The sequence below is a fragment of the Battus philenor genome, unplaced genomic scaffold, assembly GCF_028537555.1.
Source record: "Battus philenor isolate CCGP_79_NKW_IND1 unplaced genomic scaffold, ilBatPhil1.0.hap1 SCAF_22, whole genome shotgun sequence".
Classification (NCBI taxonomy): Eukaryota; Metazoa; Arthropoda; class Insecta; order Lepidoptera; family Papilionidae; genus Battus; species Battus philenor.
In genome coordinates, this window is record NW_027181685.1 from 12,276,663 (window position 1) to 12,291,482 (window position 14,820).

At 33.0% G+C, this 14,820-nt stretch overlaps 2 protein-coding genes across 2 annotated transcripts in view; one reads left to right on the forward strand and one right to left on the reverse strand.

The window, feature by feature from the left end:
- Positions 1 to 4,270, forward strand: part of LOC137923619 (ATR-interacting protein mus304-like) — a 28,435-nt gene extending 24,165 nt beyond the window's left edge. The window contains exons 10-12 of the mRNA XM_068766836.1: positions 300 to 388; positions 2,942 to 3,100; positions 4,077 to 4,270. Coding sequence (XP_068622937.1) covers positions 300 to 388; positions 2,942 to 3,100; positions 4,077 to 4,189 — 361 coding nt within the window. The 3' untranslated portion in view covers positions 4,190 to 4,270. The remainder of the gene's footprint in view (positions 1 to 299; positions 389 to 2,941; positions 3,101 to 4,076) is intronic.
- Positions 4,271 to 6,982: 2,712 nt separating this feature from the next.
- LOC137923781 (protein YIPF2) lies at positions 6,983 to 12,263 on the reverse strand. Its single transcript, XM_068767054.1, has 4 exons — positions 11,990 to 12,263; positions 9,087 to 9,268; positions 8,463 to 8,663; positions 6,983 to 7,493 (listed from the first exon to the last, which is right to left on the reverse strand). Exons 1-4 carry the CDS (start codon positions 12,165 to 12,167, stop codon positions 7,170 to 7,172), a joined length of 885 nt encoding a protein of 294 aa, XP_068623155.1. The 5' UTR covers positions 12,168 to 12,263; the 3' UTR covers positions 6,983 to 7,169.
- Positions 12,264 to 14,820: the final 2,557 nt, after the last annotated feature.

A 14,820-nucleotide genomic window follows, 5' to 3' on the forward strand; every position in this document is an offset into this window, starting at 1 on the left:
TTTATTGTCTCTTTCGGTCTATTATCTATCTTTCATGCTACAGTTCTTCTATCTTTCTCTTTTGCTCTGTTCAATCTTTCATTCTTTCCTCTTTTGTTATTACATTTTTCATTTTACATTTTTTTATTGTACATTTTTATTTTACATTATTATTACTTATCCTATAATTATTCTCTATCACAGTTTTATGTATCACTTTGGTTCTATTTTATCCTTTCCCTGGGAGCCTCGCCTTGGATCGCTACACACCACCAGTTTACTTGATTTGGATCCAATGAAGTCTATTTCAATACTTACAGTTGCGAATGCCGACAGACGTTTCTTCAAACGATCGTGTATGCCCTGAGGACCTGCGCCGTCATGTTGAACTGCGATGACGTCATGACCGGTGAGTTAATATGCAGACCATTATCATATCAGCCCATAACGCCTGTTGTAAGATATAAGCTTCTCCATATAAACCGCGAGAATGACCACACTTGCGTTGCCCGCGTCTAGCGGATCCAAGCGAGCTTGATTATGTTAAGTAAGAAAAGGACCAATATTTAGCCACTTCCTTTACTACTTTTTTATTTACATACTTTACCCACTTCTTTTAGTGTGTTACACTAATCGGTGTAACATAACTCCTGAAGATGCCCTGTGGAGGGGTGAAACACGTGTTGAGTAATTTGGCGGTGGCGGTTGTGTGATTCGCATTGTTTGCCGCATACGCATTTATCAGCGGGCTGGCGGGCGGTGCATTTCATTGCACGACTACCACTGCATGTGCGGGAGTGGCTAAATATTGGTCATTTTCTTACTTAGGATGGACTTCCGCGAAGTAACGCCTGATTCCATTAGATATCTTGATTATGTTGTTGGTTTACCTAATCGCGGGTCTACCCACTCGAAAATCCCAACTGGCGTCAGTTACAATGAGTGAGGTACCACGCCCACTGCCACTTTAGACGTGCAATTAATTACATCGAGATAGGTGATAGGATAAGCGTAACTTGTAACATATGCCAATGACTATAATATCAGTGACCAAAAACTGTTCTGTTTACAAGTAATTTGTTCAAACTAATTTCGTCATCATTTAAACTGATAACGATTTGTTCACCAGTAGGTTTGTTTAGACATTACGTGTCTGTAAAAATAATTAAACCTTTTGTTTACATTCCCTTTAGGTGATTTTCAAAGAATTGACATTGTCTTAAGTCTTACAATTCGGCTGCTATTGTCTGGCGCCCGCATGTAGTTTGTCGGTTTACAATGAAGGCGTTATCCATTCTTTAAAACAATACAGAGCTCCTTGAAACACGGATTACTTATACGAACTAAGAATCAATTCTATTTCACTTGTTTTCAGAGAATAGGAGCGTTTAAAAATTAATATTTATCGGAATTTTGAGAGTTTTATTTCAGTTATCGTATTAAACGGCTTTGAGTTTTGAGAACAGACATTTGCAAAAGAGAGCCAATCTGGCTATTTACGGCTTAGGGTCACGAATCTTCTTGAGAAATCACAATATATTTATACTTACAATAATTGTTATAAATATAAAAAATATAAAAAGACATCGTCCATACAGTATTTACAAGGCACCGTTACAAAATGGATTGTACCAAAGTTTCGACTGCAAAAAGTCTTATTAATTTGTAATAAATATAATCAGATTTTTTTAATAAAATTCCGCAAAACCATTATTGGACTAAAGTTTACAAAATTCAATAAATAAATGGTAAATAGACGGAAAAGGCTTATTATTCAATAAGCGAATATTTTAATGACAAAAATCCCTAGCAATGATGTCGCATGATTATTTTGTTCTTTATTTATTTATATATATATATATATATATATATATATATATATATATATATATATATATATATATATATATATATATATATATATATATATATATATATATATATATATATATATATATATTGTTAAACTTTTTAAAAATATATGTAACTGTGGAGTTCCTTTCTGCTTCTTCTCTACAACAACCATCTTGCGAAGCAGAGTAGAGTCAAAAATAAAATAGTTTAAAAAAAAGTTGACGATCAATAAGAGTTCTGTTGAAAGTACCAATTAAATAAGTTAATTTCATAGTTATTATTAAATGACATTTCCAGTTTCCGCAGATTTAAGAGATCAGGGCGCTGATAGATCTTAGTCTAAAACGATTATAGATGGCGAAATTCAAGGTTTTAAGACTCTTGGTTTCGCTAGATTTTACTATATTAATTGGTTACGAACCCATAAAGCTTTTAGGTTCACTATTATTTCTGAAGATGTTAATGCTGTTAGCCCGAAGGCTTTTACAGCTTCATCGGTACTGAGTTCACAGAGCGGAAGGGTCCGTGAACTAGATTTAAAACTAGAAACTAAAAGCTGGTGGGGTGCCTACCAGTTGCACGGGGACGCTCGCAGGTTGTTTAGACAGACACACTACGTAATGACCTGATACAAAGGCTCCCGAAGAGGGTCGTCGGGTTATCACCCGTTTAACATTGTCAAAAGAACGCCCGTGAAAAACGAACCTCGACTTGGTCAGTTACTACTACCTGGCTTTATATTATATTGACGATTCTATGTGGTAGAACCAACGAGGATTGTTTTACTATAATTTCCGATTATTTTCCAAAAAAATTTCGTGTTTTTAATATTTATTTAAATGGATGGAAGATACTCATGTGGTGACGGAGAAGGTCGCTGGTTGCGGAGCAAGTCCGGTTATTGTAGCGGGTTTTTTTGGAGGCTTTTGGTTTGCAAGGAGCATCTCTACATTATGATATACTACATACTTTGATGCGATAAACATATTATTTTATATGATCGGATGTTAGCTTCACTTCTTTGCCGTGCTCTTAGCAAAGACGATGATGGTGAAAAAGAAGCAGAAAGAGACGAATTATTTATAATAGAGTGTGATCTGTCGTACAGAGCGCAGAGCGGAGCTGTTGGGTGCATGTCGAAGTGGGCTGCAGACGCTGTACCGCCTGTGTCGCGACCTGGACCTTGGTCTGACGCTCGGCTTCGGCGAGGGCTACCTCATCGAGTTCTGCGAGATAATGCGCGCCTACCCACACGACGATCTCTACTGTGAGCATTCTCTATCTCTAACTCTAGGACTACCTGACTCTTCTCTCATACGCCCTACTACTAAATGTCTGTCATATTTCTAAAACTTTGCGGCACAATTGAACCAATGAATAGTTTACTAAAATATTAGAAGGGCACGAAAGTAATGTCGCTTTCTTAAATTAAATGCACACGACTATATTTTTAACAAGTTTTTATTTCTAATCAACAATATATTCACCTTCGTATACCTATTGCCATCTAGTATACAAATTTTTAATAAGGGAGCGGTATCAATCGGTTTTTCAGTAAAATACGTCGACAGAAACGACATTACTTACCGCAGCCCGTAATAAATTGAGAATCGATTGTACTCTTTTATCTGTCTACATTGATTGGTGAAAAACCGTGTTTTATGGACTTTGTCACGCCAACGTAAACATCCTCGAAGTCCCCCGTGTAACCCTTAGAGTCCACCTGGTCTTGGAAACTATAGCTTTAATACATTTGTATTAAGGAAATATAAAAAGTGTCATATTACTAACTTTTTTTATTTTAGTGTAAAATAAAAAAAATAGTAGATCTTGTATTGTTAGAAAGTATGTTATAATTGCTTAAATATTAATGATGAACGCATTCACGTATACAGGATGATTGGTTATAGGTTCAAAAGGGAACGAATGTAGCTTTAAACCTATTATCCGTGTTTCCTATCTCCCATAAAGTGATGACTCAGAAATATGTGACATTAGTTTACTTTTTCCGGAAATACAAAGTTAGCAAGTAGAAATAATAAATAATACTTTATTTTAATACGTTTATGGATTTGTACCCCTTTTACGTTTTTACACCCATAAGCAGTATACTTTTAGGTGATAGTGACTAGGAAAATTGAGCGTATATATATACGCTTATTACACAAATGTGTTAAGATTATCATATTTACGTGATGGTAAAGATATGAACTAGAATTAATCTTCTCGTGTCTATGTTGCAGCCTACATGTTGTCAGAAGTGACGTCGACGTTCCAAACCAGTCCCGAGGAGTGCCCCTCAATCCACAGGGAGCCCTGGATCAAAAGCTTCCAGAACTTCTTCATAACAGACTGAATACTTTGTGTATATTTGTAAATATATCTCTGTGCCTTCTTTGTATATACTTACACGTAATAAATTATTGTCTGATTTTTATACGCTTTTTTATTGAAACAATAGAGTTAAATAAAAATAAATACTTTAACTTTAAAAAAAATAAAATTCATCTAATCTATTGTAAGAGAGCCAAAGACACACAGTGAAAAGTTTACTGAAAAAAATATATCGATACATAGACTATATAAATTTATCTATGTGCACAAAATATTAAAAGAAAAATAGCTATGAAATAGATTAATAATAATAATTAATTGCTAATTTTTTACTCTTTTATAGGATACATTAAATTAGTAAGAAACTGTTTGCGTTTTTACAAGAAACCTTCTAACTCTTATTAATTATTTTGTCGTAAATTTAAACACTGCAATACGGATATCTTTAAAGTTACCACAAACTTATTGTACAAAACATGGTTGTGCAACCTTTTTAGCTAACGGTGCCAATTTAAATTTAAAAAATTTTTGATGGGCCCACACAATGTGACACTTATTAATAATTTACAAAACCTTATTTTTAATAAGCAATATTAATTCAGAATTACAATAAAAAATACAAGAACGGAAAAACGAATAAATTTGAAGATTTTAATAAGAAATTTGGCAACGTCTTTTCGATCCAAGCGTACATATAATACGTACGTAGACTTCTAATCGTGCATCCGTGCATACATTTTGATCGATAGTTCTTATTAATTGTTTCGGTTTAGCAATTTATTTTATAACAAAATATTGATGAGAGAAAGTCGAATTCAATTTAAGAAACGCTTGGAGGACCGCATAAACATTTTTAACGGGCCGCAAGCGATCCGTGAGCCACGTGTTGCTCGTTCCTGATATAAAATATGTCGTTAAACTTAACCAGGCCGAGTTTGTGGTAGGCTCTTGTTAAATCAGAGGGCTTTGTAACATTTAGTTGAAATATAGATATGGACCGTTTATTTTGAAAGTGGTGTAAGTCCATTTTCTTTTGCTTCGAGAAAATTATAGATTACTATATTTGTTGATTTAAAAATACTGGCAAATTATATTATATGGGTCTGGCATTGTTTCTATTGTTTTATCAACATTTAATTTGTTTATATAGATTTGTTTACGGCTAATTAGACTACGATAACACATATTTATATGCTGTAAATGAACTTACACCACTTTCAAAATAAACGATCCATATATCATTTAAATTATAGTTTCTATCATATGTGGCTCCTTGAGTAATTTTCTCAAGATGTACTCAAGTGATCACTTCAAATAATCCAAACCGGATATTTGTAAATACTGTTTCATAATCATTTCAGCCATATAACGTCCACTGCTGGACAATAGTCTACATCCACGGTCTTCAAGCGACCTAAACTCTTCACAAAATATGACGAGTAATATACGCATAACCTAACCTCACATTTTACCGCCAAAACCATACATTAAAATAATGAAATACTTTTTATATACAAACTTTATTAAATAATTAAAGATCAATGGAAACTTATACAATAACACTAATACAGAATTTCGTAAATATACCACAATTTTAATATAAGTAAAAAATTTCGGCAATACAATAATACTTCTTGAAACACATCTAACATAGTTGTAACACAAATCTTATGTATCGATATTAATACTTGATAATTTTGACAATAATTACACATTTCACCACTAATTTTAATTATCAAAATATGCAGACATTACAACGGAGGTCAAAAGCAAATTTTCAGTAATTATATATAAATTAATGAATTCCTTTTCCCTTTGGTAACATCATAACTTTAGGAGCACGATTTTATATTTTTAAAAGGTTCAATTAATACTTTATAGAAGGTTATTATTGAAAAAATAATAAAAAATGTGATAGATATTGATACTATTCATTTGACAGTTGGCCATTAATTTCGCGCATAATTAATAAATAAACATAAAACTGAAATCGATTGATGGTGCACAAAAAGGTTATATATATTATAAAAAAGTAAATTGTGATGTTATTCTTACTTTTTATTTTATTTTTTTCACTTTCATGTCTGTTTGTGTCATTACCTCGTGTACAAAAAATTTAGCAAAATTGTTACTTAAAGAGAACGTTGCACTTTCTTTCTTCTTTTTAGCAACCGATTGTTCTTAACGATACAAATTTTTATAATCCTATTTTGGGTAGTAACTACTACCTGAGATATCACCGGTGTGCGGCTCAAGGTTGAATTATGAGTGCTACCCAGAATTTTTAGTCCTAATGTGCGCACAATAACGAATACAATGCTATTATTTAAAACAAAAGAAAAGAATGAATGCAATAAATATGTTCGTTAAAGATTAAAGTTGCTTTTCAATACTATTTTGTTATTCTGCGAATCCGATAGTTATTTATACTTCTGCGGTAATTACAAAGGGTTCCGAAAGTTGCGCTCGTTTAAAAAAGCATTGTTCATCATGGCGGTATTCTTCAAGGCAAACTCACAGTTTTTCAGAGTAAGCCGCCATATTTTTACAAAGCCCCACTTTGCTTATTTATTAAGTTATATTGCAAATATAGGTTTTAGTTTGACTGGCTGGCATTTATAATAAAGAAATATTTTATAAACAAAATCAAAAATGATGTTTAACAAATTATATTTATTATATTCAATGACAACTATTTTAACTACTGCAAAAAATGTTTAAGAAAAACCATCCTTTTTAATTAAGTATTCATAAAATACAGTTTTTCATAATTATTACATAATTAAAATATCCAAATTTATTTCAATATCTTATGTATTTTTATAAAAATTAAATGTCGCACTTATTTTATGAACATAAAATAATAGTCTTTCAAGTAATCACAATTTTATTTACATATTTCATATATTAACACCTTTCATTACGACATAAAATGCTGAAGTATTTAATGTATTATTATATAAAGTAGCATTATTACAAAAATTGAAAGTCAAAAACTTAAATTACAATTTAACAGTTGTAGATTTAACAGTCGCCGGAATATCTCCTGTATTCGGTACGTGAAAGAAATATAGCATAAAACCTGTAGCGAGAAGAAAATGGAATGCTAAAATGGAACCGACTAGAATGAAGAAATATCTGGACTTCCTCAGCGCAGGTAGGAGCCAGAAGATTAAGACGGCGCCAGAGACAAACGCAGCCATGAGGACGAACAGCCACTGCAGCCAGGATACCTGAATGGTCCACAGGATCGCCACCGGAATGTAGATTGATAAGGAGTAACCGTATAGACAGAAAAGTGACATCATTGTCGGTGAATTTGATTGCTGAAATAGAAATATTCTTCATAAATACCTTCTAGTTTAAAATACATATATTTAATAACATGCTCTTGCCCCATGTCTCTTTGAATATCTCTAATAGTAGCTGACCTCTGCCCGTATCGCGAATTTAAAGGTTCCTCAACCCCCCCTTGCAGATGGAATTTCCGAAAATCCGGTCATAACTGATTTCTCCTCGGCGAAAGAAATATCCTTATTAAATTTCAAGTCCATGCCTTAAGGTGACGTCACGTGGTTATCTACGATAGGTCACATAAGAAGGCTCAAGGAATAATAGACAAGGCTATGGAGTACGAGATCCAATCAGAAATGGGGGAGGAGAAGTGAAGGTAGACGGGGCACATCTCTCATGCAACTGATGGCTATTGCGACTGAAAGATTCTCGAGTTATGACCACGGACCGGTAGTCACGGCGTGGGTAAGCCCCACACTAGGTAGACCCATCACATAGTTAAGGTCATGGTAAGTCGGTGAATGCAGCTCAAGACCGATCATCATTATGATCTTTGGGGGCAGTGGGCATCTATCGGCTGAAAAAAAGCCTAACGGTTTCAGAGATATCGAGATGACTCAGTACATAGAAATCTCATTTTTTTGGACTAGGTTACCTAGGTTGAGTTATACTCAATTTGTCGGTCGGCGCAGCCAAAGACCAAATTCGCAAAGGGGCTTTGAAAAGTGCTTGTAGGACTTTTTAAAAAGGAATGTACAATGGTGCTTGGTGGTCAAGTTAAGACGATTTAAACCAAACCAATGAAATATTCAAGTGCTGTTAATTGAATACTTCTAGGTTTTGGTTCTTTTTGCAGAAAAAACTGGTGAAGTTGTGAAGCTAACAGGCAAACAACGTAAGCGACAAAAACTTAAGACAGAGCTCTATTTGATTAATAATAAACATTCTTTAAGGATTTTGCTTACTGCAGATCAGGTACGTGGGAGAAGCCAAGAACGTACCTGAGTCTCTATCTCGTCTTGCCCCTCAGGCGCTATCGTCCATTTCAAAGCGGCCCATAACGCTAGCGGTACCAGCCATACGTAGCAGAAGATAGCCGTCGCCGCGTATGACACCAGGTGGAAGTCATATCTCCAATGCACCGCCTTGTTGGCGCTCTGCAGGTAATTGGCGATATTGCCACTTACAGCTATCGTGAAGATCTGAAAAATATTACTATTCACGTTATTTTTCAAAGATGTGGATCTCTGTTTGGGTAAAGATCAGACTGGACCTGACCCGGGACCAAAATAAATAAATCAAAGACAAGCCGAAATTGAATGAGTGTGTCTGAGAAAATCTATACTTTTCATTTTTAATACAAACATGCAATAGCCATCCGTCTCTCTTTTTTACGTGTTAATTGCTATGTAAGCCCATTTGTTTCTCTCTTCTCACGAAAATTGACTCTTAAATATAAAGGCATAAAGATATAATTGGAACACATATGCTAGAGAGTGATTATATCTTTTGCAAAGATATATATCTTTCTTGCCTTTAGCTCGCGAGCTACCGATCTCTATTTCCGGCCCAAGATCTCCGCATCAGAATCTAAACCACCATTTTTGAAAGACCAGTGTACTCACCAGCGTAACAGATATCCAAATGGGTCCATATAAATCTGGTTTCCCTTTGATTCGTTCATCGAAATAATTTCTTGACACTTTTTGCGGCAACACCGACGAAATGATCCTCTCAACAACTTCATTCGTGTGGACATCAAAGTACTTTTGATAGTACTCTATTGTCCAGAAGTTGTGATTTCCGGCTGAGGATACCAAAAAAAGAGTTATTTAAATCACTGAAATTGCATTATGTTAAACTATACAGGTTGATTGTAAAAGTGTGTTAAATCCTTAAATCTATAACCAATCATATAGAAAGAATATCACAAAGTTAAATCTATTGAATTTTTGAAGTTTAATATTTTAAAATAAAATTCAATTATTTTTCTGGGGTCATACCTATCTGCACTTTTACATGATTTCAACTAAACTTTGGAATATAGGATACGCTATTTAGTTATAAAACATGGTGCAAAGGTAATATTGTGTAGGACGAGCCGGTCTCGCGCCGGCGCGAGATACCTACCTGACTGACTTTTATGAAAAAAATCGGCACTGGCATCGCACGAAATAATATGTTAACGTACCTAACCTGCGCTTGATCATACTAAATTCCTTGGCGAACTACATATTGGTCTTTAGTTACTTTTTATAATTTTTTTATTGCGCCTGCAATATAAGTAAGAAAATGGGTCCGCCAAAAAACACGAGACCCGGCACTGATATAATCACTTTCACAGTGCCCGTCTAGAGCCTATATATGTAAATATGCTATTTAATTAATAACATTTCAATCATTTTTAAACAAATAAAGAAAAAATTGGCTTCTGACTGACTCCCATGTTTAACCCTTAAATGCATGACTTTTATTTAAAAATATATAACTTGCAGATAAGTACACTACACTGCAGGGAAAATAGAAAAAATAAATATAAGTTATATTTTTAATACATATTTAAAAAAAAACCTTATGTCACAGATATACAACACTATGCATTTACTGTTAACTATTGTATTCCAAATGGTATGTTGAAGTTTTTCATCATTATTTATTTAAGGGTTAAGACACTGAAAGTGAAGCAGATAAGAGATTTCAAGCTATACACCGACTTACCGCAATATATAAACAATAGAGGCATCTGTTAAGTTTTTAAACAAGTGTCCAACATGTTATATCAAAACACCCAAATTAAAATATTAATAAGACCATAAATATAAACATTAAAGAGTAATTAATCAATTAATGTATCTACATTAGTTAATTAACTTGTGTTGTTGCTGTATAACTAATCAGTGTCATTTCTTTTGAAATTATCATATGTGTAATTGACATTTTATGTTTTACATTAATTAATTAATTTTGTTAATAGTAGCCTGTATTCAAATAAAAGTTTAATGGCATAATATAGACATTATTTTTTTATGAATAACCTAACACTGGCCATAAATCATTTGTGTATTTATATGACACACGTACCAGAATTACATTTTTTTTTTCAATTTTTATCTGTCTGTTTGTTCAGGTTAATCTCTGAAATGGCTGTAACTATTTTAAAGTGTTTTATACTGGCACCTGATGTAAAAAGGAAAACTTGGTTGGTTACTTTTATTATTAAAAAATTGCTTAACAATGAAAAAAAATTATCTGTTTTTTTTTTGTTAATTTGACATGGACAAAGTCGCAGACATGGCAAGTGGTAAATAAAAACTTCATTAGGAAACCAACATATCACCTTAAATGTTACATAAATAGATAAGACAAAAGCAACACTCATAAAGTTATTCTGAACAAATGAATGAGATCATATAGTCCTTCTTGTAGAAGCCTATGGACATTGAGATAACACAAACAATAATAATGTACATTAATGACAATAATATTTCATGATTATCATGTCAGCCAAAACACATCCACTGCAAGGCACAGGCCTGTCCCAAAGAATCACTGTTACGTCTCTAGCTGAGCTAGCTATCACTTATACAAACATATTATTTTACTAACACTCTTTAACGTTTGTATTTCACTTTGTGAGTTTAATCATGACACATTTAATTACTGAAATTAGCCATAGTTACATTCAAAACAACATATAAATTTTAAAAGCCATAGAAATAGTTTATTAATATGAATTTCATAGTCACTTATAACAACAAAAATAATTGTCAAATAAAATATGATCTTCAAAATAAATCTTATAACTATATTGTCTGTCTTAAAATATATTGGCACAAGGCTTTTGTTTGATGGTGCTTGGCATAGTAAAGAGTCTTGGGATATGTGGAACATCACCTAATTGATGCATGAAACAAGAAACAGTTGATATATTTCTTTTAAAAAGTTAGAAATGTATATAATTGTCACCAAATTAAAAACTGAGATATGTGATAGGTTAAAACTAAACAACTGTCTAGAAACAAAGAGGTAATCATTCCAATTAGTTAGTAAATGCTTGAAAGGGGTGTAGCTCATTAGATGACAAATGAGCAATACTTTAACCCCATTTAAATCTTTTAAGCTTGTGTCCAATCACTTTGTATTGATATCTGTGTTAAATCAATTAATTTTTTCTTTAGGAATGTGACAGACCAATAATGTAACAAAACAATAATTAATTTTAATATGTAGAATCTTTCGCATTTTCGTAAATATTATCATTATATATTTATTATTTTAGAGACCAATGATTATTTGAAAGGATATAGCATATATTATTTGACACCAAACGACCTATACGCCCCCTTAAAGCTTTTAAATATAAAACCAATCAACCTGTTAAAGTATTAAAGAAATTGGAAAAAGCAAGTATTCAAAATATATAAATACATAAAGTTTACATTTGTATTTAATAGAATTCGGGTATTTAAAATTTGTGAGGCCTGGAGATTAGACTTTGAAAGATGTTAAACCGATATGATCAACTAACTTTGTGGAGCAGCCTGCGGTTCATCAACATTCTTAGGCTCTTCAAATCCATAATTTGGATTGGACATATTGTACTGATTCGTGTGAACTGCTTCGACTTCGATCCGCGCACTACGATCATTATGCTCCGGGGAATAATCTTGGAAATTCAATAATTCACCGGTGTTAACGTTTGCCATGATGTAAAAGTTGTTGAGAAATGTATATCATTCAAAATATTTTAAACAAATGCCATAAGATTAAACACAATTGATAAGTTTAGCCAAGTTGTCACAAATCAGATTCGCTAATGTCAACTGACAATATCCTCCACAGATAATTATTTAAACATTCTGTACCTTGTTATGAAGAGAGAAAAAAATGTTTAAAATTGTACCATCTTTTTTTAAAGACCCTTTAGTCAAATAATACATAATAAATTTAGTTTTTCTAAGCGGTGCGATATAATACAAATGAAGTGTAAACCTGTGCACGTATTGGCTTCTTAAAATTAGCTCAAAAAAAGATAGTTATATCACTGGTGGTTTCCGAATTCAAATACTCATTTAAATTTGAATTCTAACCCCAAAGAATTTGTATAAACAAAGTATTAGTAAGAGATAAACATTGCTGGAGTTTTTTCCGCTAATTCTAGGTTACCTAGGCTATAGCAACCGACCAAGTTGAGTTCCGGCTCGTTAGAAAGCCTCTTTGTCGGTATGTTAAACGGGTATAATCAAAGAGTAACAGCTCGAGCAGAAGTCCCTTCGAGAGGGCCCTAGTTCTAAAGCACCTCATGAAGCGTCCACCTAAGTCATGGATGCACAGAGCGCGGCCGCTGGTGGAATACTAGTGGCCTGCCGACAGCAAAAATAATACTCTTGTATGCTCGAAAAATATTGAATTTTAATTATTATCAATTCTTTATTGTCTTTAATTACCTATACTTCTGGCAGCCGGCCCGCCATCGGTTCATGATTTGCCCGAGTGGCCCCTAATCTTAATAAGTCTGTGCAACCATGACCTAAGTAATCTAAAAGCTCAGCGGAAGCTCGGTTCTTAGATCAGCCATTCCAATGAAAGCGTGGTATGAAGCGGCTCAAGATGATCACCTAAGAGCCTTCGTGCTTTGCTATATGAATAGAGATCTTAGGCTAAGTGTCATGTGTAATCTGCTTCCTAGAACCCGCAAAATCTGCAAATAACACTTGGGCAGCAGTGTCGACTAAGTAAAAAAAATAAAAAGAAATATGAAACTACCAAAGTAAATCAACAAGTAAAACAGGTAAATGGTAATTAATAAATCAACATTAACAAAGTAGACTTAACAAAGAAGTAATCCTTTTTGGCAGTTACCATTCTGCGTAATAAACGGTAGTAATTATAAATGAGTATGTGGGAAAGAGAGGGAAATATGTTCTTGTAGAATAGCCGCTTCTGAGTTCTTCAGTTCGGTGAGAAAAGTCTTAGGAACAAGTTGTGCACATCAGTGAGTTCTAAGTGTTTTAAAGTAGCTTTAAAATAATCATCAGTGTATTATAAAGTGATTGTGTTGTTAGAAAAGTGTTTTTTTTATCATAAATTGTGGTTGTGTTATTAAAAATAATTATAACTGGTATAGTTTGCCTAAAGGTATGTATTATTTGTTTCATATATCTACATAATTTTTTACAGATGAATTTTAACTATAAATCTTTTTTTTAAATAATAACAAATATCTATTATAAATTTAAAGCCGTTTTTTTTCAATTTTGAAATCTTTAGTATTTTAAAGTATCACATGGACTCTATTTTTAGATTTATATTTAATTAATGCACAATATTATTTTTAAAATCAATAACGCTAATAATTTCTCGCTTACCAGGTATCGTAAACGTGCTCTCCTATTTTATTTTAAATTATAATGGTTGTGTTTTCAGAGGCGCCAAATGAATATTTTAAATATATGAGCTATCAGTATTGACAAAATGTTTATTAACCATGAATTGCTCGTTTTTTAGTGTATTTTATGTTTAAAATAATAGTTTTCTCATTAACAGTGATGTATTGAAACTGGCTGACTCAACAATTTTCTCAGGATTTTAGATTAAAAGCTACAGTTGAAATTTGATTTCTTGACACTCGCTGGAAAACTCAGCTCATCCTTTTTTGGAATTAAAAAAGGAAGGCAATTGTCGAACGTAATACGGCTTTTTGTTATATTTCTTTTCATAGCTTTTTGCTTTACGGTATTTTATTTTAGGGCACTGTCACCGAAATAAATTGCATATTAATTTACAAAAAAGATCTATGCGGGTTATGCACAAAGCTAGATGTTTTAATTGAATCGGTTTTCTGACGTTTAATTATCAATAAATATTTAATAACATTATTTAGGCGTCAAAATTTAAATATCGATATAAATAGTAATTAATAATTAGACTCGCGATAAATATAACTAATAAAAATAAACCTAAATAGTTTTATATGTGATTATGTAGAGTGAGAAAGGTATGTTAATGTACTAAACTAGTAATTCAAATTGTCTACCCTTCGCTTTAACGCACGCTTTTGAACGTTTGGGCCATGCATCGATGGATTTACGAACGATTTTAATAAGGTGTTGTTGAGAGGTTTAGCTACCTCTTCTAACACGGTATCTTAATACACTCTGGTTGAAGTTTTCATTCCTTTTGTATTAATCAATCAATATCAAAAATGGCGTTTTGTAACTCCTTGGTAGAAGACACCCCACTAAACCATGACGTATGCTGCTGGGTCCTCGGACCCTGACCGAGGACCTCGTTGAACTTTGGCCACTACCTCGGAAGCTTCATTAGAGCTGTGTGCATACACTCGATCATTTTGTTTGT